Source organism: Carassius gibelio, chromosome B2 (genome assembly GCF_023724105.1).
Source record: "Carassius gibelio isolate Cgi1373 ecotype wild population from Czech Republic chromosome B2, carGib1.2-hapl.c, whole genome shotgun sequence".
NCBI lineage: Eukaryota > Metazoa > Chordata > Actinopteri > Cypriniformes > Cyprinidae > Carassius > Carassius gibelio.
The window spans coordinates 4,374,463-4,402,428 of NC_068397.1; the positions used below are offsets into that span (position 1 = coordinate 4,374,463).

Genomic DNA, 27,966 nt, shown 5'->3' on the forward strand with positions numbered 1-27,966 from the left:
TGCATCCCGTTTTGCTTCTGTGATGCATTTGTGAGTAAAGCACACAAATGTTGTGTTACTTGATCAGATTTTTATCAGGAATTGTTTGGATTGTAAAGGGAAGGGATTAAAAATGATAACAGATTATGAGGACAAACATATTTTGCACTGATGCTTCTAGCACTACAAGAAGACATTTTACTGTGCATTTATTTCTGTAGATCGATAAAAATGACTATATATGTCATATGCGTATGCTATTATAAAACAGAAATGTTATATTTTCTGTACTTTAGCATTCATCTCTAATGTTCAGAGAAGGCTGTGGGTCTGGTGACCAGCAGGAGCTCCAGCATTAAGAGGACACAGAAATCAATACACACACTATACAACACCCAGTGATAATGAGCCGCGCTCGGGTGTCCACTTACACCCTTATGAAGCAAGATAGACTAGAACGCTCTCCACCAAGTGTATTAAAACCTGACTTAATCAGTGGCCACAGTGAAGGAGAACACAATGTTGAAAAAGAGCTACACAGAAGAAGGCATAGCAGATTCAGAAGGTGGCATTTACTAATAACATTTAAGAATAACAATAAGGCATCAAAACTATGAAATAACACAAATGGAAATATGGGAAATATGTTGTGAAATATCTTGGGCCTGGGCCAAAAAGGGAATCTGTTGTGTCAAAATGCTATAAAAATCAATAATAATAATAATAATAATAATAATAATAATAATAATAATAATAATAAACTTATTTTATTATAATTAATCATAATTATTAAATTACTATTATATTATAAATTATTATACTATTATAATTTATAAAATAATTTTATAATTTTTTTGTTGTCTTGATATTATTATTATTATTATTATTATTATTATTATTATTATTATTATTGCCATCATCATCAAAAGGGTGCTGTGGTCTTTGAAGTTTTTAAAAAGTGTCAAAAAAGTGTATACAAAATAAAAGTGTATTATTATTATTATTATTATTATTATTATTATTATTATTATTATTAAATCACTATTATAAATGTATTTATTTTTATTGTTATAAATTATTATACTATTATTACTTTATTATTAATAGTTATTATTAATATTATTATTATTATTTATTATTACAAAATAACATAAAATATTATTTTTATAATTATTTAGTGTTGTTTAGAATATTAATATTATTACTGTTGTTATCGTCATCATCATCATCATCAAGGGGACACTAAAGGGTGGTTTGATCTGTGAAGTTCTTAAAAAGAAAAAAATTCTATAAAAATAAAAGTGTATTATTATCATAATTATTAATAATGATAATAATACACTAAATTTGATCTGATTATCGGCTTCCAAAACACTGCTGAATGAGATTAATTCCAAATTATTTTATTCTATTGACAGAACAAAAATAAACGGTAAAATTAATAGAAAAAATGATTTTGTTTGTTTGCTTGCTTTGGACAGAGATTCTGAAGTAAATTAGGCGTAGAACGTTTGAGCATAAGCCTTTGGATATAAATGTTTTGACTAGTAGTGTATGTAATGAAGGCCATGCATACTTTCCGTTATGTGCTGGATTTATCCAGTCAGTAGTCAGTTTTGTATCTCACACGCAACCCTGTGCATGTGTGTGCTATTCATATTACAGTAATGTATCAGCAGCAGTCTTATTTGGATGTACAGCTGCAGATACAAAAAGCTCTTTACAGCATACAGTACCTCAACATATTCTACAAAAACACATCAGTGAGCCCAGAAACTGATAAAGAAGGGTGTGTGTGTGTGTGGGGGGTGGTGGGGGTTCAGCTTATATTAGGCCAAAGTTACAGCTCCGAGCTGTACATCACTGCTGGCCCAGAAAAACTTGGGGAAAACAGCTTACGGTGAAAGTAGAGAGGAAAGTGGAACAAAGTAAACACGACTGCTATTCTTAGCACAGAGAGAGGATGAAGAAGTGCTCTGGAGAAACTTATACACAGCCCTGATGGAGAGAAGTGAGCAGAGGATGAGAGACAGAAGGAGGGAAAGACAGAGGTGCAGAAAGAAATGAAGGGATGAAGAAGGAACAGTTATCACTTCGCACCATCAGTGTGAACCTCTAGGAAAGACTCCCGAAGCAACCTGACATTTCAATATGAGCTAGAAATGTCAGAGGAAACTGGGGGGCAAGATGCATAGCATTGTTTTAATAATTTATATCAAGTCTGCATGAAATCAAAACTTGACCCTATTTGCTTTCTAAACCCTTTAAAAGTCTAAAGTTTATAGCTTTAGTTTTAGTACATCTGGTAAACTACAGAAAAATGGTTCATCCAGCTGCTGCTGATCACTGCGTCAGTATAAGAAGGCAGCAGATGCAATGCATACAAGCTTTTCGCTTCGAAACCGAGCGGCAGTATCGTTCTGCTTACCTCAACTGTGTCTACAGTGAACTGCGAGTTCAGCACGCTCTGGGAAGCTTCCTGTGTTGGCGCCACACCGATATAGCGGCGGTCGTTCCAGTATCGAGTGGGTTGCACACTTCAGGCTGCACTACCCCATCGTGTGGCTAAAAGAGCAAATTCTCTCTAAAAGAGCTCCACTGGTGCATCTTTATAAAGACGACAGATCGTCCTTTTAATGAGGCCGTTTCACCCGTGCATTTCTGGGTGCGGTCGTTACCTGGTACCGGGTGATGCTCACGTGTCTGGGCGTCAAGCACGCTGAGGTGGCTTTCGTGGATCCGTCATGTTCTCATTGCGAGAAGATGACCATCTCGGAGCTGCGAACCAGGCTCTGCTACCTTCAGGGGGGCGGAGTGCTGCTGCCTCTGCTGCGATATGGGGCTCGTTCTGGCGGACAGAAGAGATCCACTTCCAGTAGTAGCACGGGCGTTTTGAGGGTCACAGTGGTGCCAAACACCGCAGGGAACCAACCCTCTGAGGACCACCACTCCTCTTGCACCTCCGATCCAGTGAATCAACTCACAGAATGCGCTGGGCCCTCTTCAAGGAGCGTAACAGCGGTATCCATTGGGCCTCCCCCAACCGGATGTCGATCTCAGCATCGGAGGGAGAGCTGTCTGACGAAGATTCAGCTGCGCTGCCGCCCTCTGGGACGCTGGGAAGGCCTGAGTCGGACCCCGAAATGTCAGCTATGCTTTCCTGTGCCGCCGAGAGGGTAGGGCTTGAGTGGAATCCTCCACCCCGTCCAGAGCCCTCGCGGCTGGATGATTGGTTTCTTGGGGTGGCTCACGCTGGTTCTCAGTGCCCCACCCCAGTGCCTTTCTTTCTGGAAGTGCATGACAGCCTCACCAAGTCGTGGACAGCACCTTTTACTGCCAGGAACCGGCTAGTGGGCTCCTCCACCCTCATCACCCTCGATGGCAGTGCAGCGAAGGGGTATTCGGGAATCCTTTCATTGGAGCGGGCGTTAGCGATGCAATTGTGTCCTAAGTCCACCTCCTCCTGGCGTGGAGACCCAGTGCTTCCTTCCCGGGCCTGTAGGCACTCATCTGGTCTGACCGGCAGTGCCTATGCGGCTTGCGGGGAAGCTGCTTCCACCTTACACGCCATGGCATTACTGCAGGTGCACCAGGCAAAGGCACTGAAGGACCAGACCGGCCTATTCCACGATGCGGTCGAGAGCTTTTCCCCAGCAGTTCTCAGCTGCCTGGAAGCAGACTGAGGCAATACGACACATTCTGCCCCGGCGGGCACCTGCTGCCTCTTCCCGTCCCCCGGCCGCAGTGCCCCAGCCTCCACGTCACCGAGAGGGCCCCCTGCGTCTGCCCCCACTCCCGCGCCACATAAGCCTCCAGCAAAGCAGCACCGTGGAGCCGGGCATGTGCGGGCAGCCCCGCCTGCTCAGGCCCCCGCCAAACCTGCCGGTAAACGGGAGAGCAAGCAGCCCTGAGACAAGCGACCCAGAGATGGAGGGATCTGCTCTTCGGGAGATGGTGAATGCACCACTCCCTCCCCCAGAGGAGAGCTGGGTGGAGAATCTTTTGTTTCATTTTTTCCCGCCGTTAGCCTCATGGCCGTCGGTAATCAAAAACTAAATAATAGAGCAATTTCCTTTATCTCTGGGTCCCAGGAGGGCACGGAGAGTTGCAGACGGCCAAGCTCCGGACCTCACTCATCATCCTCCTTCGCCAGATGGCAGCAGCGGGTGGTTCGAGCGCGTCAACAAAGGCCCTACTCACGCACCCTCTGCCAACCCGTGGAACCAGGTGAGCCCTGCACCCCACACCACACTCCAGCCTGCTTACAAGCCACCCGAGCTGGGTCCCTGTGTTCCACCTCGCTGCCCCACTGCGGGTACACCTGTGGTTCTGCTGGTCCCGCTTGTATGCTTTTTAAGCGCCTGGGCAGCACTACCCAGTCTGTCTCGCTGGCTTCTGCGGTCCATCAGCCTCGGCCATGCGATTCAGTTTACCCGGCGTCCCCCCAAGTTCCGCGGTATCCGCTTCACTACAGGGAAAGCGTCCGATGCCCCTGTCTTGTGGGAAGAGATCGCAGTCCTACAGGCGAAAGACCCTGAAGTATGGGCTGACAAGGTAGTCTGCGCTCCCGTCGCATGTCACAACTCGCTCACTCGCCACCTCCTCCTTTGGAGTCAGAAGGTTCTGAGGTCACTTCGTGCCGTACACATTCCAGGCCTGCTCAATCATACAGCTGACGAGCTGTCTCGAGCAATGCTCCCGGGAGAATGGCGATTCCATCCCCAGACCGTCCAGCTGATTTGTAGACAGTTCGGAGCCGCTCAGGTAGACCTGTTTGCTTCTCCAGAGACCTCTCACTGCCAGTTGATCTACTCCCTGACCGAGGGAACTCTCTGCATGGACGCACTGGCACACAGCTGGACGTGGGACCTACAAAAGTATGTGTTTCCCCCAGTGAGCCTTCTCGCACAGACACTGTGCAAAGTCAGGGAGGACGAGGAGCAAGTCTCGCCGAGAAGACCCCTGAAGATGCCCAATTGTGGTCGTGCTATCCTTTCTGTAGCAAGGGCTGGATCGAAGGCTGTCTCCCTCCACCCTCAAAGTACAGGTTGCCGCTATTGCTGCGTACAATGACCCCGTGCATGGGAAGTCTTTGGGTAAGCATGACCTCATCATCAGGTTCCTTAGAAGAGCCGTTCAGGTTGCGAGCTCACTCAACTAGAAGTGTTGCATCCTTCTGGGCACTGGGTCATGGCGCCTCGCTGACAGATATTTGTAGAGCTGCAGGCTGGGTGACCCCCAACATGTTCGCTAGATTCTATAGCCTTCGTGTAGAGCCAGTATCCTCCTGCGTTCTCGCCTCTAATGGGTAGTGGCACTGAGAGGCCCCGGTTAGTGTCGGCTTGCTTAAACTGTCCGTACTGTAGACCCTGTTGAGATCCTCCATTACCCTAAGCAGCTGGACACGGTGGAACGTCAGCGCCAGGCCTTCACGATGAATCCGTGAGAACCATGGAAGGGTGGGTTCCATATTGAGACCTTAGTGGTACTTGAATGTGTATAGTCCACGGTATAGCCTTAGAGCCTGTGTTTCCCCGGTAGACTTCTGCCTTCCAAAGAGGGTTTTTAATCATCTCAAATTTCTCTGTATACTCCTAAACAGATGCTTTATGTGTATTTGCCTCCAAGACCTACTTCGGGAAGGGTGGGGCTTCCGCAGCGTCCCGGTACCAAGCGGAACGGGTACGTTTTCCCTGTGTTATCCAATCTCACCCAGTGAGGTAGTGCTTTGACAACGGTAAGTGGAGCTACTTGTTTTGAGCCCCGGCCTACACCTAATAGTGGCGAAGGTGGCTCGCACAGGGCACTGGAAGGTGCTATGGATCCCATATTTGTCGGTCACCGACGTGGCTTCGAGAGTGACCGACTGAAAGGGAACGTCTCGGTTACGTATGGTAACCCTCGTTCCCTGAAGGAGGGAACAGAGATGCCACATCCCGTCGCCATGGTTGCTGTACCGCCGCTGAGCTGCCGGCCCCCGGCTCGGCTCCTCAGCGAAACCTGGTATGCATTGCACCTGCTGCCCTCTTATACTCACGCAGTGATCAGCGGCAACTGGGTGCAATAATTGCATGCCAATGTGCATTGGCTCGTTTAGTTTACACTCAAAGTAGATTGGTCTATTGAAGCGATATCCCATATTCGTCGGTCACCGACGTGGCGTCTCTGTTCCTTCCTTCAGAGAACGAGGGTTACCATATGTAACCGAGACGATTTTTACATTTAATTTGATTTCAGTTAACATTTATATTATTTCAAGTAATGAAAGACATTGTTGTTGTTTTCAGTGGGTTTAGTTATACCATTTATAACCCTGAATCATATTTACATAATGCATCATGATGGATTATATTTGATTCTCACATTTCAACTTTTTACTATTATTATTATTATTATTTAACACCTAAGCTGCTTCAGTCCAGTCTTAAAATCTACCAATACAAATGGTATAAAAGCTTTTTTCATGTTTACTTAAAAGTTTTCAAAGCAAAATCACACATAAACCACAACCTGAATGCAGATTTATTTTTTACTTGCTTGAAAAAAAGTCTTAACTATGAAGGCACGTTTTCAATTGTGTACAACAGGTTTTTCACTAGATTTGATCATGTTGATCATTTAGAGCAATTAGAAAGTTGTGTATCAAATATCATACAGGTGTATTTATGCATTTAATACTTGCTCCTGTTCTTATTGTGGACAAATGCATTTTATTCCACAGATAAACAAGAAAAATATTGGATATTTTATTCTCTGTGAAAGCAGAGCCTGTTCAAGGTTTCTGCATCATTTAAATTGTGCTCTGATTGCTAGAACATGCCCTCGTTATCAAGCAGTCACCTGTGATGGACATGCATGTGTGACAGAGAATTCAGCACTCATTATCTTAGGCTACATGCTTTCAAATGTAAATTTATTTCCTCAGGTTGTTTTTCAAAAAATACTGTCCCAGAGGCGTGGCAGAAAGTGACAGACAGCCATGGACGGGACCGAGAGCTGACTGACGGCCTTTTGAAAGGCGCTGAGGTCCAGGGGAGGTTTGGCAGGGAAAACAGATCAATGCTCAGTGACAGCAAACCCTCAAAGACCTAAATAGTCATGACGTGGGAATGTAGAGAGCGCCTGTCACCTTCACACACACACACACACACACACACACACGTCTGTGAAAAACAGCTTGCATTATTTATGTGTGCAATTAACTGATTTACAGAAGTGGCATTTTCCCACCCTCTGGTGCTAAATGATCACATTGCGTTTGATGTTTAGGCTGTTTTATAACGCATCAAAAAGCAGCTTATTATTGTCAAACCATCCAAGAGTCATGTGATGTCACTGGTCGGTTTCGTAAAAAAAGGAGGCGACATGCAGGTTTCAGCCGCACCCTTTTCAACCGTAGAAACCATGGCAACTGTGAGGCAGAGGGAGCAGCTTTTGTAGCAGATCCGAGAAGCCATTACGGCACAAAGCAGCTGACCTTTGAGCCACTTCAGACTGATTTGATAGGCAGATGGGGAAAAGAGGAGACATGAAAATACAGCCAGATCCACTGCATTGATTTGAATGTGGTGGAAGTTCAACTGACGTAAACAAGAAGTGTCTGTAAGCAGAGCTGGAAAAAAATGGATATTAGATTAGCTATTATGCTCAGTCTTCAACTGAGACCTCAAAATACATTTCTCACAAAAAAACATTTATTGCGCTTGCTCTCAGAGGAGCTCTGTAGGTAACGCATAACTAGAAGCCCATCCATCCTCAAAAGGATGATGGAGACCACTACATAGCTTAAATAAACTTGAAAATACAAGCTTCACAATTCTGCTTTTTGCTGAATTCTTTGTAAGTGGATGTACAGTTAATGGTTTTAGTTCAATTTTGCAAACCAAGCAGCGAGTCAAAATAGGATTTCAGATATGTCACTAGAATGAAAATAGCCTTTTATATTCTGTAATATTCTATTGTGTGTATAAATACTGTACAACAGTTAACTGTGGTACTCAAATTTGATTGGTCGAGCAGCAGTGCTGAAACACAGTTCACCACTATTAGAACTTGTAACTGTTTGTATCATTTGTCTTTGTTTGTGAGTTCCAAACAGACAGTCAGTCTGTTCATAAGTGATCGAGATTTTTTGCAACTTTTTCTGCAGGTAACACTGTTATGCAAGTGGGTGGTGATAAATGCTTATCTTTTTAAGTGAGTCATTTGAACCAATTAACTGATTAAAAAAAAAAAAAAATACTGTTTCGTTGAAGAATAAATCAAGTCATTGTAGTGAATGTTACAGACATAATTCACCATTGTTAAGTGTAGTTCTGTACACTGTGTTCTGCATAACTGTTCAGGGATCGTGGTCCCTTTAAATGATCGGAATGCGTGATGACGTAACACGCCGGTCAGCGCCATTATTCTTTTATTCTGTTTTTGCTCAGAAATAAACGACACACGCATTCGTGTGCTCAAAGTGAGAAGTTGTCTCTTGCAAATTACTGCAATTTTCACATCATGTACTTTATTCAGAACTGCGTATTAGATTAGTACACTTAGTAGAATATAGTATAGTATTATAGTATAGTAGAATTCTAATATGCGTTCTCAAATCTTACGAGTGAATCATTGAATCGTTCCAACTCAACCAACTCAACCAGCTCATTTAGGACCAATTTTTTGTTTTCGGTTTTGGCTTTATCTGGAACTTTCCATCAACCAAAAGCTTTCTAAAAAACCACTAAAATAATTTTAAACAACGTTTCGGTGGCCTAAAAATATCAACTTACAAAAATGTTGGTTTACAAAATTTGTGTAAAAGTTGACGTAATGCGTACATGCGTATTACATGTCTGTAGGCATGTGCAAATTTCTCTACAAAGTGACATTGCCAACTACTGGCCTGACATACATAATTCATCATTTCTGTTGATCCGTGTATATCTGCCGATAAGTTCTACACATCATGAATGTTCGTTTCTCAAACATTTTGACTAGCTTGTTAATGCTTTCAGCTCAAAATAAGACTTTAGTACCCTCAGCTGCAGAACTCTCATTCCAGATGTTTGTCTAGCTGATAGGACTCAAAAGACCTGATTATCTGGCAACAATCAGATAAAATAGCAACAAATGCAAAATCACAAAGCATGAACTAATATGTTACAGGTAGGGCATATTATCATGCTGTTATCTGGACAGCAAAGGCTGCGCAAACTGCAGTAGTACTAGATGTTTGTGTGTGTTTAGTCAGTGGGGAGTGTTTGCGCATTCAAACTGAAGTGTACTGCTCACCATGACAGCTGGGGCCTAATACGACAGGCCTGGATCGCTGCTGCCCACCATCTGTTCAGATCATGCATTTCACGCGGTCGCATTTCAAACAGGCAGAGCCAGTCTTTGCAATCAACTTCCTCTCCACACTTACTCAAAGTCAATTTCCAACACATGATGAGATTATTATTCATGTTTAAATTTTGGTTGCAAACGCGTACAGCTGCATTCTATTTTTAACTTCTACTCAACTCAAAGAAGCCAGACTGTTCATCTCATGAAATCAGTCTAGACGTTTGCGTTGGCCCATCTTTGCAAGTGACAGACACTTGAAGGATACACAGTGATCCTTGCTGCGAAATTATCATTTTTGATGATGAAAATGAAACACTTTGAAACACGAGCGAGTCCTCTGGGAGACAATTGCATTTGTATCAGTGATGTGTCTCTCACACTTAGCGGCTTGGATACAAAACAGGTTTCAACATTAACAATCTGCTCTGCTGTTATCAAAGTGGGAAACATAAGGAAACTCTCAGATGTGATAATCGTAAGCAACTGACACAGACACCTAGAGTCACTTACTTTCAATTATCATGCTAAAATGCCTTTCTGTCTTCTTCTACTTTTGACCTATTGTGCTCAATTTGTCAGTAAAGCATCTCTACATACAAAAAGTATTTTTATATTTAAAATAGTTTTTCTAAATCCTGAGTAAACACAAGCCTGGGTAATGATGTTTCATGCTACACTGTGCATATTGTACCCTGAGAGATAAATTAATCATGGACAATCAGATTTCAAGACATCACACTGTACATTTGTCAACCCCTGGGGTTTATGTTCATATTTGCATATTTACCAGATCACAACATTGTTTGGACGGGTTCTGCTTGTATAATGTTGCAAACATAGGTCAGCTAGATCTAGATTCTAGATTCACGTGTTTGCCTTCACCATTTTGTCTTTGCACAGTCGCATACTGTTCATATCAATAATAAAAAGGCAAAAAAATTAATGTAGGAAAAAACTGTAAGAGTTACAATTTATCTAGTTATGTGACTGTGACTGAAAAATCAATTTCTTTACCGTGTCACTGTACCTCTGTTGTCTGGTAGTAACTGACACTTTGCAAGGTTTGCATAGTCATGATTGCTTCATACAATATGCAGTATGTTTTTTTTTTTTTAAATCATACACACACAAAAGAATTGTTCATTTTGATTTCATTGTGACTTGTCACTGCAAACCTGGGACTTTGAAGTCTGTATTCTTTGAATTCAAACCAAGAAGCCAATCTGTGATGTTTAGATCTTCTTATTGGCCAGATATTCCCAGATTATATCTCACAAATCTGAAAAGAAAAATCAACTCTTCATTATTTCTTTTATAATTCCACACTTCTGGCTTTTTTTCCCCTTGACAAACTCGCAATTGTTGAGTTGAATCAAGTTATAAAGTCCAAACTAAGGATATAAGATTGCATTTGCAAGAACAAACGTCAGAATTGTGAGATAAAATATGTACATTTATGTAAACTTTTATAGGTAGGCTATATATGAAATAAACTTATTGTTTAAATCAAATTTATGCTTTAAAAGTAGGGTAAGTATAGCAGGTTTCATCCATAGTCTGTCCATTTAAACGTGTGCGTTTAGCCTCAAATGGCGTCTTTGATGACAGCATTATATAAAATATTAAATTATTTACATTCCGATTCTGACATTTAAAGGTAACAACAATCATTTGTTTTTCTCTTATTCCATGGACTTTACCCGTTCACCCATTTCTGTCCATTCCTGTTTGTTGTTGACGGCTGAACTGCGTTTGAGCTCCGTCACTATATTCTTTTCATTGACTATTTTTAACTTAAAAATCTATTTTATACACCATCGTTTCCGTTTATATAACGCGTGAATATATCCTCTATTGTATTCTACAACAAAAACAATTAGAGCGACTCGCTATCACTAGATTTATTTTGATCTCCCGGGTCCGCTATTAGCTTTTAGCCAGTTAGCATCAGCAAGCGTGGTTGCTGCTAACTGAGCTTACATTGCTAATACTCTATTCACACACATTACCACTGCTGTACTCACTGTTACTTGCTTTAATGGCGGATGAATGTCTCCACTCTGTGCAGCTCGAGCTCGAGGCCGTGGGGAAGCAGATTCGCGACCTGGAACGGAGGCAGGCCGAGCTGAGAGAGCGGAGAGCCGCGCTGGAATCATCCCGGGCTGACGCTCACAAGTCCGGGGTAAGTATACAGCGTGCTGTTAACAGTCCCACCACGTCTACTCCGTGTGTTTCTCTGCGCAGGCCCGGTGCACCCAGGACGCGATCTTCCCAGATGTCCTTCACTGCGACGCCGGGACACCACGGACCCTGGGTGCATCCACAGCGGAGGATGCGAGCCGGGTCCCGGGCGACGACATCTCCCCCTCCTGCCTTCGAGATCTCCATCCAGAACCGCTTCGCTCCCCTCCGCGAGACAGGACGCGACGCTGTGATCATCGGAGACTCCATCGTCCGACACGTAAGTGCTACGTTAGCCGAAGGTAAAGTGCACACTCATTGTTTGCCTGGTGCTCGTGTTCTCGATGTTTCTGCGCAGATACCCGCGATCCTGAAGGACGACGAGAGCCCGAGAGCGGTCGTGCTTCACGCCGGGGTTAACGACACCACGCTGCGGCAGACGGAGACGCTGAAGAGGGACTTCAGGAGCCTGATCGAGACGGTTCGCAGCACGACGCCCGCGGCGACGATCGTCGTGTCAGGACCACTGCCCACGTATCGACGAGGACACGAAAGGTTCAGTAGACTTTTTGCTTTAAATGAATGGTTGTTGTCATGGTGTAAAGAACAGAAACTGCTATTTGTTAATAACTGGAATCTTTTCTGGGAGCGTCCTAGACTGTTTCGCGCTGATGGATTACACCCCAGTCGAGTCGGAGCGGAGCTTCTCTCTGACAACATCTCCAGGACACTTCGCTCCATGTGACTAGTAAGTCAATTCTCAAATAACCATTATGATGAGTTTTGTTCCACCCGCTTAAATGATAAAAGTACTTGTGCTGTAAAACCTATTAAGACTGTGTCTGTTCCCAGAATAGTGAGGTCAAAATATAAATATAAATATAATGTAGGATCTAGAAAAAATCTTATCGTAATTAAACCAGAAAAATGTAAAGTAAATGAACAAAAACAATTTTTAAAGTTTGGGCTCATAAATATTAGATCACTCACACCAAAAGCAGTTATTGTAAATGAAATGATCACAGATAATAGTTTTGATTTACTCTGCTTGACTGAAACCTGGCTAAAACCAAATGATTATTTTGGTCTAAATGAGTCTACTCCACCAAACTACTGTTATAAGCATGAGCCCCGTCAGACTGGTCGTGGCGGGGGTGTTGCAACAATATATAGTGATATTCTCAATGTTACCCAGAAAACAGGATACAGGTTTAACTCTTTTGAAATACTAATGCTAAATGTTACTCTGTCAGACATGCAAAAGAAATCTAATGTATCTCTTGCTCTGGCTACTGTGTATAGACCACCAGGGCCGTATACAGAATTCCTAAAAGAATTTGCAGATTTCCTCTCAGACCTTCTAGTTACAGTTGATAAGGCGCTAATCATGGGAGATTTTAATATTCACGTTGATAATACAAATGATACATTAGGACTTGCGTTTACTGACCTAATAAACTCCTTTGGAGTCAAGCAAAATGTCACCGGGCCCACTCATCGTTTTAATCATACACTAGATTTAATTATATCGCATGGCATCGATCTTACTGCTATAGATGTTGTACCTCAAAGTGATGATATTACAGACCATTTCCTCGTATCGTGCATGCTGCGTATAACTGATATTAACTATATGTCGCAGCGTTACCGTCTGGGCAGAACTATTGTTCCAGCCACCAAAGACAGATTCGCAAATAACCTGCCTGATCTATCTCAACTGCTATTTGTACCCAAAAATACACATGAATTAGACAAAATTACTGACAACATGGGCACTATTTTCTCTAATACATTAGAAGCTGTTGCCCCAATCAAATTGAAAAAAGTTAGAGAAAAACGTACTGTGCCATGGTATAACAGTAATACTCACTCTCTCAAGAAAGTAACTCGTAGTCTTGAACGCAAATGGAGAAAAACTAACTTAGAAGTTTTTAGAATTGCATGGAAAAACAGTATGTCCAGCTATAGACAGGCTCTAAAAACTGCTAGGGCAGAGCATATACACAAACTCATAGAAAATAACCAAAACAATCCAAGGTTTTTATTTAACACAGTGGCTAAGTTAACAAATTACCAGACGCCACCTGATTCAAATATTCCACCAACGTTAAATAGTAATGACTTTATGAATTTCTTCACTGATAAAATAGATAACATTAGAAATACAATAGCGAATGTAGATTCTACAGCATCTAACACTTCAGTTTCATCCATCGCACCCAAACATAAACTGCAGTGCTTTACAACCATAGGACAGGAGGAGCTAAATAAACTTATCACTGTATCTAAACCAACAACATGTTTATTAGATCCTGTACCCACTAAATTACTGAAAGAGCTGTTACCTGTAGCCGAAGAACCGCTTCTCAATATCATAAACTCGTCGTTATCTTTAGGACACGTCCCAAAACCATTCAAGCTGGCGGTTATCAAGCCTCTTATTAAGAAACCAAAACTAGATCCTAGTGTACTGGCAAATTATAGGCCTATTTCAAATCTTCCATTTATGTCTAAAATTTTAGAAAAAGTTGTGTCTGCTCAATTGAGCACCTTCCTGCATAAAAATGATCTGTATGAAGAATTTCAGTCAGGTTTTAGGCCCCACCATAGCACAGAAACTGCACTTGTTAAAATTACAAATGACCTGCTCCTTGCGTCAGACCAAGGCTGCATCTCATTTCTAGTCTTACTTGATCTTAGTGCTGCGTTCGACACCATAGATCATAACATACTCATAGATCGATTACAAAACTATACAGGTATTCAAGGGCAGGCTCTAAGATGGTTTAGATCCTACCTGTCCGATCGCTACCATTTTGTTTACTTAAATGGGGAGTCATCTCATTTATCATCAGTAAAATATGGAGTGCCACAAGGATCCGTCCTAGGTCCCCTTCTATTTTCAATATACATGTTGCCCCTTGGTAATATTATTAGAAAATACGGAATTAGCTTCCACTGTTATGCTGATGATACTCAGCTATATATATCAACGAGACCAGATGAAACTTCCCAATTATCTAAGCTAACAGATTGTGTTAAAAATGTAAAAGATTGGATGACAAAGAATTTTCTCCAATTAAATTCGGATAAGACGGAGATATTAATTATTGGACCAAAAAACACTACACAGAATCTTGTAGATTACAATCTGCAACTAGACGGATGTACTGTTACTTCCTCTACAGTCAGAAATCTGGGTGTTATATTAGACAGCAATTTGTCTTTTGAAAATCATATTTCCAATGTTACAAAAATTGCATTCTTCCATCTTAGAAACATTGCCAAGCTACGAAACATGTTATCTGTTTCTGATGCAGAAAAGCTAGTTCATGCATTCATGACCTCTAGACTGGACTATTGTAATGCACTTCTAGGTGGTTGTCCTGCTTCTTCAATAAACAAGCTACAGGTCGTCCAAAATGCAGCAGCGAGAGTCCTTACGAGGTCAAGAAAATATGATCATATTACCCCAATTTTACAGTCTCTGCACTGGCTACCTATTAAGTTCCGCATCAGTTACAAATTATCATTACTTACTTATAAGGCCCTAAATGGTTTAGCTCCAGCGTACCTAACTAGCCTTCTACCACGTTACAACCCATCACGCACCCTAAGGTCACAAAACGCTGGACTTTTGGTAGTTCCTAGGATAGCAAAGTCCACTAAAGGAGGTAGAGCCTTCTCACATTTGGCTCCCAAACTCTGGAATAGCCTTCCTGATAATGTTCGGGGTTCAGACACACTCTCTTTGTTTAAATCTAGATTAAAAACACATCTCTTTCGCCAAGCATTCGAATAATGTATCTTTTTAATTGTGAGTGTAGTTGCATCTGATCAAAGGTGCATTTTTATTCATTAGCTTGGGTTAAACTAATTTTACTTTGTTGGATCAGCAGCTATGCTAATGATGTCTGTATTTTGTTTCTATGTGTTCTATGTTTTGCCACGGGATTCACATCCCGTGGTAACTAGGATTTACACAAGCTCCAGTCTGGATCCAGAACACCTGAGAAGAGATGATGCTGACCATCAGAGGACCTCAGATGATGCTAACCCTGAATGAACAAACAGAACTAACAATTATTCCTAAATGTGTGACTGAATCATATAATAACTTAATTAATAATATTGATAGTTCATCGTCTAGCTGACTACGTCTTGTATTATTATTATTTTTTAGTTTTTCTAAAATCCTGTCAAATGTGCACAAACTACTAGCTACTACTAAATATTGTAGAAACATAATTTTCTGTAAAGTTGCTTTGTAACGATTTGTTTTGTAAAAAGCGCTATACAAATAAACTTGAATTGAATTGAATTGAATTGAATTGTTCCCAGTGTTTTTCTGCCACTATAATGCGTGCAGCTGCAAGTAATGTAACTGTGACGTCTACTTCAAATTGGTCTATAACTCACAATTGCAAGTTTACATTTCAATATTTTGAGAAAAAAAATTCAACATTGGGAGAAAAATATATCATGCAACTGAATTGTGAATAAATAAAAAAAATCTGAGAAAAAAAAGTCACAATTACTTTTGTATTTTTTATTCAGTGGCAAAAGCGGGCTTCAATAGTACTCCCATGTTCATATGCGTAGGAATAAAAGTCAATGGAGTGAAAAGCCTACTATATGAAGGGTTTACCCTATACACTGGTAGCATTTTTCTTCAAATGATCATATTTGACAATTGCTAAATATTCACACATCCTATAAAAGACACTGTCTCAGGATGTGTAGTGAAAGGATATATTTTAAAATGGTTGGATGACCTCAGTATACTCCAGAGACATTTTACGTAACCACCAGATTAGGATGTAGATTAATTTCTTGGAATGGTTCTAAGCAGGGAGATAAGCGCATTCGACCGAACAGTCAGTATTTAGTGAAGCTTATATAAGCATTTTCGGATAAGATCATTTTTATTGTTTCACCGTGCATCTTTTTCATGATCTACTTGACAATTTTTACACTATGTAAAGCATCAAGAACGAGCCATGTAATTTGCTATTAGTGCTCTAATGACATGTGTGTAGTATTCATAATAGAGCAGAAGCTTACAGTCGAGTGCGTCATTTCTACACAGGCGCTATCACTTTCACTGGTGTGTGGAGAGGTAATTAAAAAGATGGTGTTGACTGACTTACTCAACTGTCCTTAGTTGTGTGGCTTAGTTAGCGTGCAGAAACCAGCAGCTCTCATTGGGTCCTCAGGCTAACATGACGAGACCGTGACCAAAACATGCAAGTCACGATTTGTAATTCTCAACCCCCTGTCTTCAGGCAGCCTGCTTGATCTTATCCAGCCTGTCACACACTGTGGACTGTGACACAAGCCAAATCCAGGTTATTTGACTGCCCCCCGCATGCTTGAGTATACAGAGAAAGTCAATATGCTTCTCTTCATGAAAGGAAACATATCCACAGGCCCCTGTCCTTTTGAATGTCACTCTATTCTGGGCCAGCCACCTATGGCTGATTAATTAAGGTCACTGTTCTGCCTCATAGCCCGCCAAACACAGCAAGGGATTACAAGATGAAAAACCTGGTGTGATATTTTATACGGTGACAGTCTGTAGATCAGGAAGTCAATGGATAGTCTAACCTACTAATTAGCTAAGCATCACTGCATATTGACCAACTATTATTAAGAGAACACAATCATTTTAATAACAAGATCATTTTTCAGAGCCACAGTGTTTAACACCTTTATGAAATCAGCCTTTGATTGACTTATAGTTGGAGAAATTATACCTATACCTACTTCACACTGTAAAACATGATTTTCAAAGTTGTAAATAGATTATTATCACTTATTTTCTCAATGCTATCAGCCATATGTTTTCCATTTCATAGTTCTTGATTCTACTTTGCTGTATGCTGCCCTGTCTATATAATGTTATTTTGCTGTTTATGCTAACTATTGTTTATCATTGTCTACCCTTCCGGTGTTATTTTTCCTTGCTGAATGTACATTGTTAGCCATCCTTAAGCCCTGGAAAGACTCTTTATAAATTAAATGTATTATTATTAATAATACAGAAATAATAAACTTTATTTTGCATACCGCCTTTAAAAATAGCATCTCAAAGCATTATTATTATTATTATTATTGGAGTATTTTTCTTACAAGAAAATATGGTAACGCTTTAATTTTTTTCCCGAACAAAAGTGTGTTTTCAGTGTGGATGGAAGGCCAGACTTGTAGAAGAAAAGATGTGTTTTAAATGATTAGTGTAGATGTAGCCCAGGTATAATTAACAAACAGTTATTAGTATTGATAAGATGAAGTCAGTGATTCCCCTGCAATTAAATTAGGGGGGCACTTTTTGTCTAAATGATTCCATAAAGAACCTTTAACCTCTGAAGAACCTTTCAGTTTCACAAAAGGTTTTTTTGTGGCAAAAGGACTGATTGCGCTCTCCGTCTGCTGATTGTCACTGCCTCTGTCATTAATTATTCAGCACAATCTACTTTCACCGGACAGAGCGGGACTTCAGACTATCCACAGCTCTGTTGGCCCAACAGCCAAAGCTTGTTAAAAAAAAAAAGAGTTGTTTTTGTTGTTGAAACCAAAGCTATCAGAACTATTTAATTCATTATACCAAAGCAAACTAAACTGCAGTTGGTTATGTAAACTTTATTTAGTCTCACTAAAACAATTCCAGAAAGAGGCCATGGTTCTGAGTAAAACTAAGTCTTTATAACATAACCACTAATCTAGATGATTTTACAGTTAAGTACCTTTGAGAGTCATAACCTTCTGCAGTCAGCTCTAGAAGGCCGTGAGCCTGCAATGCATGAGCGATTTGTCTAGACAGTTTCAATGACGAAAAGTGAACACATCATCCATTCAGCAAATACGCTATTTCCTACAGACACAAAGATATCATGCTCTTAGTATCACAGTCTGTAAAACTGAAATAAACCAGCATGAGGTATGCGAGGTCTACTACTAAAATACACTGATGTGACAGCACCATGGGATAGATAAACTATACTATAGATATATATATAGTAATTAGAAATTTGTGTAAAGATGTTAATCAATTTTACCAGAACGAAACATTGCTTCTTATAAAAAACTAACATATTTAAGCAACCTAACAATTTTGATACAGACTCAAAAAGTTTACAGGGGTCCATTTTTATTCATTGCTGGATTATCTCAACACATAACAAAAAAATTTCTTTTGGCGGACAGAAGTTGTATTAAAAGTCAATATTTAAAAACAAAATTGGGTTTCTCCACAATTTAAAAGAAATAAAAGATTATCCCTATATATACATTCAGAACCCTGAATTTGCTAACATTTGAAACGAATTTAAGCAGCACCTGCAAGCACGTGTTATTTGAAGGCGACGATTTGTGACGCATCATCAGCTGTGACGTCATGCTTCAATTCGAAGGTCAAATCAGTGAAAATAACGTGTGGCAGACGCAACGTAGAAACTCTTTGGATTACGTGTTGTGTGTTCCGCGCCAGGCACCCTGCTGGTCACTGTTTGTGTTGCCTTCTTTCAAAGAACTAAACCGCCTCAGGAAACGTAACAGTTGTGTTAGTTTACAACCATGCTTTAGTTAAAAAAAAAAACGATCAGCGCTCTACACGACCAACTCTGACTTCCACAGTCCAAAAAAAAAAATCCCTTTTTACCTTTACGACATGCAACAACTACTTTTACTTCTGCTCTATTACTCCTTAAAACGCAAAACAATTAAATAAAACGTATCTTTTTATAAATAACAAAAACATAAACATTCAAAATACCACCTCCTATATATAAAAAACACAGTTATAGCGTAAATAAATGAAAAGCGCTCTCTTACGTCTTCATCCTCGCAGGCGTTTTTCTTGCGGTACTGGACCGGGGTTCGGGATGAGGGGTGATGAGGACTCTTCCCAGCCTTATTCTCCTCCTCGGGAACCTGTCCACCCAGGAGATGACTGGCTTCAGGTGGATGGGGAAAAGAAGTGTTGGTGTTAATCTTCGTCGAGAATCTCTGGTAAAGCGAAGCCATGAGTCCGGTGAAACCACTAAAGCATCTCAAAGCGCGGAATCTCTCCTCAGCTGCTCTTCTCGGGTCGGGTGTGCTTTATTTTAATGTCCCTCTCCCGCAGAAGGGAAACGCGCTTTTTCTTGAATAGCCCAGAGCCTGGTGTCCTCCGAAGACGAAGCCTTTAATTGAAATGAATCTCTGATGCGCTCCGTTGGAGTATTTTCTCTGTTTTATGGCTTTGACTGGAGCCTGCGCGACACTAGAGAAAGTCTGCTCTGCATTCAAAGCACGTTGTTTCCTCTATAGCCCTCCTGCAGAAAAGCGTCTACACAACAGCCTGTATTAAACTGCACTCTGTCACTGGATTTAACAGAGCTTCTCAGTGCGTTTCAGAGAATGAGGAGAGCGAAGGAAAGACAGCAGTGTGAGCTTTACGCAGAGCAGTGTGTGTGTGTGTGTGTGTGTGTGGATGAGACGCGTTCTGCATGAGAAGTGACCACTGACAGGATATTTATCTGAAGAACACACACACCACGCACAGACCTCAAATCCCACATTCATTAAATATAAAGAGCAATTAAACAGACCGAAACTATAAAGACTGAATCATCCCTTAAACTGATGGATTTTTGCAAAGGTTCAGTATTAAGCAATAACCTTATCTTTTACTTCTAAACAATGCTGGAAAGGTCATATGCGCAGTACTGGAGTGCCACACTGTGGTAAGATGAAACACAACAGCTCAGACTGCGTTCATGTCATCCATTAAACTACCAAAAAGAAGCAAATTTAATTAAACGAAATCCACTGAAAATGGCGCAGATTTCTTCACGCATCGTGACGTAGAGATGTGGGGGCGTGTTTAAACGAGGCGTTTTAGGAGGGTGTGGTTGACTCTCAACTTTCATTAAGAATATCTCTGTGGATTTGAGACTTTAGTTTTTACAACTATACAGGTCTTCTTTATGCACCAAGAGCTTGTAACACTCCAAAAAGAAAGGAAACATTGAAATTGCATCACATGACCACTGTAAATAAATGAATAGCTATACTAGAACAGCTACTCTCAATGAAAAAAAAATGAATGAAATCTGAGAGGTTTATTTCCAACATACTTTCAGTTTAAGCAATTTATCTGTCAGTTAAGGCAATTCCTACAAACCACAAACTGTGTCAGTCCTGATATTTTGAATATTAATATTTGGGTCATTCTTGTTATGCTGTAGCCTACCTCTTGAGCTCGGTAACTTAAGGCTTAGTTGTAATTTGACTGTGTTGGGAAGAATTTCTATAAAAAGGATGGAGATGAAGAGTTAAAGTTCACTGCCGTGAGTGATTGACCGTTACAGTAGTATTTATGAAGGTGTCAAGTGATTGTGGAATTTTTAACCAACATTTTAAATCTTACAAAGTCTGTAATGAGTTGAAGGTCACCTGACCAAAGCAGAAAACAGGTGTCCTCACAGCCGCTTGTTGGAGAAAGTGTTAACAGCAGTATTAACTGAAGGTGATATATATGGACTTTTAAGGTAATCACCTAACATAGTTGTTGTTATTGATGGCTTTTATTCAGCTGTAATATTTGAATGTTAGTGAGAAAAAGAAAAACAATTAAAACAAATCAATCTGCATATGTGATGGACATCGGTTATCATCAGGTATTTAACCTGTTTAGTTTCAGAGAGCAGGAACATGGAAAGTGAGATTATTTAAAATTCATCCCAAACGTTCACTTAAGTTCAGTGTGAGTGTAATATTTTATTCAGTATCTTAATGCATACATGTTGGGGGTGTGTACTGCATAACATGAATCACCCCTATTATTAATGTATCAGCACCAACAAAACTATATCTGAATGAGGACCACAGAGGGGCAACAGAAACAAGATTATGTAAAATAAATGTATTAAGCGGCAGGACGTGGTACATTTGCAGCCTATAAAGCCCAACGCATCACTAATTATGTTAAAAAAAAAAAAAAAAAGGTCATTAATGTATATAATATGCACCAAAGCTATTAAGGAAGTCTTGGTGCCCATTATAAAACATACAACATTCATACATACACACTGAAGTAGGAAACTATTACAATTATAAGTTTGGTAGAGCACTTTCATCTGTGAGTCCCATAATGGGGGGTGCTGACTAACAGGTTAAAAAGCACTGCCATTCCAACACGTGAATACATTTTTAAAATAGCATACCAGGAAAGGCTAGTATTTATTGTTTATTTTATTTTCTAAGATTGACTATGTTTTTTTTCTACTCTTAAAATCCAAAGGCTTTTTATGTTTTTTTAATTCCTGCATGACACTACTCAAGCGATATAATCCATTAATCACACAATAAACACAAACTAGTCGTTTCAGTTCATACAGGGCCACAGCTCTGCAGAGTTTAGCTCCAAATCACAACTGCTTGGAAGTTTCTAGTAATCTGATGAGCTTGATTATCTGGATCAGGTGTTTGATTTGGCTTGGAGCTAAACTTTGCAGAAATGTGGCCCTCCAGGTATTGAGTTTGAGAAAAATGTTTAATCACAAAAATATATATAAAACTTGAAGCCCGCATCAAGCTGATCAAAACAAGCTCAAAAACATTCTTCAGCTCGTTAATGTGCTCCGGACTGTATCCCAAATATCTCTAGAAAGCACAGGAAATTAAATAGTGTGCAAGAATAAATTAATTTCCCTTTTACTGGGTGCAATTTCCATTTTCCTGCAGCGCAGGCAGTCAGCTGAAGTGTGCTTACTTAAAACAGAGACGTTGGAGGCTGAATAACTTATGACATACATTATTCATGCATTTGGTGCTACAAGGTGTGCAGGTTTAATTGAATTAATGGGCAAAAATAGAGAAGCTGCTATCATGTATAAACCTTAATCATAGCTTATACATGATAATCTCTTAAACCGGACCCCAAGGGATGTTACCTCACAATGTAGTGTCTGCATTATCCAGACTCTTAAAACCACCACATTTACCCAGAAGCCATGGGGAGGTAAACAGGGCTTTATGCAAAGTCCAGCGGTCTTTCGTTTGATGTGTTAGACTCTTGATCTTTGTTGTGGTGAATGGACATTTCCATCATATCTCAGCCAAAAAGCTGCTAAGATCAAGATATTAGTGTAATGATATAATGTACCACAATACTTGACATGGTGGAAACTCATAATGTTGTGGCTGCACTTTCAATCTTATTTCATCACTTTCATCTTTGAGGTTTAGTTTGCTCCACTCACAGCTACTGTATAATACTGGATTCGATAAAGCTACAAACAGCAGTGAAAAATAGTGAACAAAAATGAAATGCACTCTCGTTTTAGCAAGAAAACCATGAATGAGGAGTAAATTTGATTGCGATGAGAGATTCTGCCACTCAGCTTTCTGCAACATCCACAACATAACATCATAAATCCTTCAACAGGTCTTTGAAATACACATCTGTATGGTGCACAGGTGCTCTGTATGGGATCAATATGGCCGCATCACAAAAAAAGCAAAATCTCAACACTTGACTTTAAAAGCTAAGAGTGAAGCTTCCTAATGCTCACAAAGCCATAAATCAAATCCATCCACATATTTGCATCGCCAATAATTTATTTACATTGATCTATTGAACTGAAGTGAGATTTCAATCAATCTGAGCATCAATCTTAATATCATTCTTGGCAGGGAATAATGAGACAGGTCTATTTATAATTTGCAGAGTTATCTTTACATTAACAATTGAAATACGAAACTGCACAGGAATATCCTAAGGTTTATGTGTGACAGACAATGATACATTTCTGCTTTAGCTTGTTTATCAAAATGCAATTAAACATAGTGATAGTGATGCTAATAAGATTCAAGTTCATTTGTGGAATAAATTATTTATCAATCAATTGCCAGTCAACATTAAATTATTGAGCTCAGTTACACTGATTTGACATTGGTGAACACAATTAATTCTCTCCCTGCAAGGTTTATTTATTTATTTATTTTTTGAGCGGTCTTTGGTAACTTTTGACCGTAGAATATTACATTTTGATTTTTTTTTTAATTATTATTATAATCTTTATTATTTTTACAGAATGGTACAAAACTTGGTGACTTTTATGGCACTTGGTATGTGATTTTTGTGTGTACAATGTACAAATCCCCCACAATGCTGAAAAAAATTGCACAGCAATGAAAGGGTGAAACTCTAAAACATTTAGCATGCAAAATCAACACCCACATGCAGACACACACTTGTACACAGAAAACTGAAATAAGAGGTTAAAATCAGATCAGACCCAGAAGGATTAAGCTCTGATAAAGCATACCTGTTAATTTTTGTTACATTTTTATAGAATTTTGATGTTTTGTGTAATAAAATGCTTTCTGTGTTCAGGTTTGAATGTAGTAATAATAATGCAAAAACCTACACTTCAAATCAACATTTAAAACAACAAAAAATATAAACCTTGCCAAAAAGTAGTCTTTGAGAATGCCTTAATATACATTAAAATCCACAACCTAATAAACGTAAACAATTATGCATAAAAAATAAAAATAAAATAAAAACTAGGGAATTCACAAGTCTCTCTATAGAGTCCTATACAGGTGCTGGTCATATAATTAGAATATCATCAAAAAGTTGATTTATTTCACTAATTCCATTCAAAAAGTGAAACTTGAATATTATATTCATTCATTACACACATACTGATATATTTCAAATGTTTATTTCTTTTCATTTTGATGTTTATAACTGAGAACTAAGGAAAATCCTAAATTCAGTATCTCAGAAAATTAGAATATTGTGAAAAGGTTCAATATTGATGACACCTTGTGCCACACTCTAATCAGCTCAAAACACCTGCAAAGCCTTTAAATGGTCTCTCAGTCTAGTTCTGTAGGCTACACAATCATGGGGAAGACTGCTGACTTGACAGTTGTCCAAAAGACAACCATTGACACCTTGCACAAGGAGGGCATGACATAAAAGGTCATTGCAAAAGAGGCTGGCTGTTCACAGAGCTCTGTGTCCAAGCACATTAATAGAGAGGTGAAGGTAAGGAAAAGATGAGGTCGAAAAAAGTGTACAAGCAATAGGGATAACTGCACCCTGGAGAGGATTGTGAAACTAAACTCATTCAAAAGTGTGTGTGTGGGGGGTGGGGGGGGGGAGTTCACAAAGAGTGGACTGCAGCTAGAGTCAGTGCTTCAAGAACCACTGTATGCACAAACGTATGCAAGACATAGGTTTCAGCTGTCGCATTCCTTGTGTCAAGCCACTCTTGAACAACAGACAGCGTCAGAATTGTCTAAAGAAAGGACTGGACTGTTGCTGAGTGGTCCAAAGTCATGTTCTCTGATGAAAGTAAATTTTGCATTTCCATTGGAAATCAGGGTCCCAGAGTCTGGAGGAAGAAAGAGGTACACAATTCAAACACGTTGCTTGAGGTCCAGTGTAAAGTTTCCACAGTCAGTGGTTTGGGGTCCATATCATCTGCTGGTGTTGGTCCACTGTGTTTTCTGAGGTCCAAGGTCAAAGCAGCCATATACCAGGAAGTTTTAGAGCACTTCATGCTTCCTGCTGCTGACCAACTTTATGGAGATGCAGATTTCATTTTCCAACAGGACTTGGCACCTGCACACAGTGCCAAAGCTTCCATTACCTGGTTTAAGGACCATGGTATCCCTGTTCTTAGTTGGCCAGTAAACTCGCCTGACCTTAACCCCATAGAAAATCTATGTGGAATTGTGAAGAGGAAGAGCTGAAGGCCACTATCAGAGCAACCTGGCTCTCATAACACCTGAGCAGTGCCACAGACTGATCGACTCCATGCCACGCCGCATTGCTGCAGTAATTCAGGCAAAAGGAGCCACAACTAAGTATTGAGTGCTGTACATGCTCAAACTTTTCATGTTCATGTTTTTCAGTTGGCCAAGATTTCTAAAAATCCTTTCTTTGTATTGGTCTGAAGTAATATTCAAATTTTCAGAGATACTGAATTTGGGATTTTCCTTAGTTGTCAGTTATAAACATCAAAACTAAATAAAGAAATATTTGAAATATATCAGTCTGTGTGTAATAAATTAATATAATATAATATACAAGTTTCACTTTTTGAATGTAACTAATTAAATAAATACACTTTTTGATGATATTCTAATTATATGACCAGCACCTGTATAGTAATCTAGTGGTTACTCCATTAATTTACAGGTTTCCTTTTCTTTGCTCCCACCATGAGGTGCTATTCTGCCTTCAAAAATTTGTTTTTAAGAGCTTAGTCTCTATTTTCCTTGTGATTTTTCTTAAGAAAAAAAGTTACATTTCAGGTGTCTAGTCACTTTTCACTGCAAAAATCATTAGTGTGACTCCCAAATGAGGAGTGCACAATGGTTAAGGTTACCAGCCACCACAACAGTCTTCAGAAAATTTTTTCATAAATAATTATGTCGACATGCAAATTATCAAAAGAACAAATCACCTCTGCTTTTAAACAAATCTGTTTTATTAGAACTCCATGCATTCTTTATCAACACTTGTATGTTTCATTTAAAAAAGCAAATTTTTGAACAAAAAGCTTGATTTTTTTTGTTTTTGTCAATGACTGCATCCAGATCATTTTCAGAATGATGATCGAAACATAGATGAAGTAGATCAAGTCCATCAACCAAAATCTTGGTCCTTAACCACCTCCTTGTTCTACATTTCATTCGATAACTTAATGTGGTGTTGATTTATATGCTGTTTAATGTTTGATCATAATATTTTACATATGCAATCACTTGTTGTTTCTGATGCTGCTTCAATGTTTTTGAACCAGATTAAGTACTCTTTTAGAATATGTACAATAGCGCCTCCTACCATACAACATTTAAAACACAGCAAGTCAGAAAATGCTGATGTCAATGGTGGGGAAAGAGATAAAGTACTTCAAATCTCAGATAATTTTTATGTCACAAAGCTTAAGGTACATTTAATCAGTATGTTTGCTCTGATTTTGTTTTGCTTTATCAATGCTACGTTGTTTCCCAATGAAAAGAAAAAAGAAAAGAACATTTATTTTTGAGTCTTGGAAAAGTTTTGAATGCCGAGCAAAATAATAATGGCACACTGACAATTTCTCTAAAATACACAAGTGTTTAGGATGGAAAACCGTAAAGGATTGCTCAGGTGTAAACTGCTTGATATTTGATGAGTTTGTTGTTTGTGAATTTATATTTGAGCTGTCAACTGTGTTTAAAAGAGCATCTCTCTTTGTGAAGAGTTCAGCAGACCTTAGCCACTGAAGATCAATAGAGTAATCTGTCAGGACACTCCACAAATACTCTGAGCAATACCAGCCTGGCTCATAGGATGGCAGAGAAACATCACTTCAAGGTTTAGGGCTATATCTCAATTTGCTGCCTCATTGACTGTAACAGACAAGTGCTGAATAAGCAGAGAAGTGATTTTAAATGTAAAAAAAATAATAATAATTTAAAATAACAAAGGCATCTGAAGGAGTGCTTTCAATATGGTGGGATTCATATCATTGTTTGTCAATGTCTATAATAATGCATATTTTTAAGGATATACTCATTTATTTTAATTCACGTTCTTCACCTTCTCAAGCAGTGATGCGTGGGTCAATGCATAAACAACCCGCACCCGACCAATGTTTTCAACTAACTCACCCGCAACTCAGACCGCAAAAAAAGAAAAAGAAAATATTGTGCATGACCTGCATTTTTTATAAGTATTAAATGTTCCGATCAGAGCTCGTGAGTGGAGAGCGCATTTCTGAATATTCTGCTCTGCTCACTCATTCCGTGAGGTCGCTCGCTCAAACCAGAAAATATGTGGAATAAGGGCTGCCTCAGACTATTTTAAAAAAAATTTCTAGACGACTAGTAGTTGTTCATTTAAGCCATTCGTGGACAAATCGCCACTTTATATTAATTTAATTACTTAAATAGGCTATACAACACTATCTCACGACCAATTCGTACGTATTTTATGACGTGGCTTATTTGTACGAATTTGTACAACAGGGCCGTCGCCAGAACAAACCAAATGGGGGGGCATTTAATTTTCATAGGGGGGCACACTTTTTTTAATGATCTGAGACGGACCATAACATAAACCCATATTAGGCTATAACTAAAATAGACCACAATAGTCTTGTTTTGTTCAATTATTCAAATAAAATACTTCACCGTTTGATCTCAACGTATCTGTTTATTGTCTCTTAACATTTCCAAAACCTCCAAAAATTTATTCTGAGATCGCATGCAACGCGCAGCTCAGCTGCACAAAGGAATTGCGTATAAACAATACAATACTGTATGCTTAACTAAATGAATTGCATGATTTATATATACATATACATATACTTACGCACAAACTGCATATTGTAATTTGAATTAATAAAACTACTAACACAAAAATAACATATTGAAAGGTCTGCTGCTGGAGACTTGCCATTGGTTGTTGTATTTGAATAA

General features: G+C 39.5%; 2 protein-coding genes across 6 annotated transcripts in view; one reads left to right on the plus strand and one right to left on the minus strand.

The window, feature by feature from the left end:
* LOC127950908 (dipeptidyl aminopeptidase-like protein 6) overlaps positions 1-27,966 on the minus strand; it is a 177,031-nt gene that overhangs the window by 108,978 nt on the left and 40,087 nt on the right. Inside the window, exon 1 of one of the 2 annotated variants that reach the window (XM_052548322.1) lies at positions 19,327-19,992. The exons of the other annotated variant lie outside the window; for it this stretch is intronic. Within the exon in view, the coding sequence (XP_052404282.1) occupies positions 19,327-19,518 (192 nt within the window). The 5' untranslated portion in view covers positions 19,519-19,992. Of the gene's footprint in view, positions 1-19,326; positions 19,993-27,966 lie in introns of those variants that run through there. 2 annotated transcript variants of the gene reach the window in all.
* LOC127950909 (uncharacterized) lies at positions 11,035-15,819 on the plus strand. 4 transcript variants are annotated; one of them, XM_052548328.1, is made up of 3 exons: positions 11,035-11,494; positions 11,557-11,773; positions 11,852-12,385. In XM_052548328.1, exons 1-3 carry the CDS (start codon positions 11,351-11,353, stop codon positions 11,911-11,913), a joined length of 423 nt encoding a protein of 140 aa, XP_052404288.1. In that variant the 5' UTR covers positions 11,035-11,350; the 3' UTR covers positions 11,914-12,385. The 4 variants fall into 4 exon arrangements, with proteins under 4 accessions (XP_052404288.1, XP_052404286.1, XP_052404285.1 ...); XM_052548326.1 differs by adding an exon at positions 15,434-15,819 and having other exon boundaries at positions 11,035-12,241; XM_052548325.1 differs by adding an exon at positions 15,469-15,819 and having other exon boundaries at positions 11,035-12,241.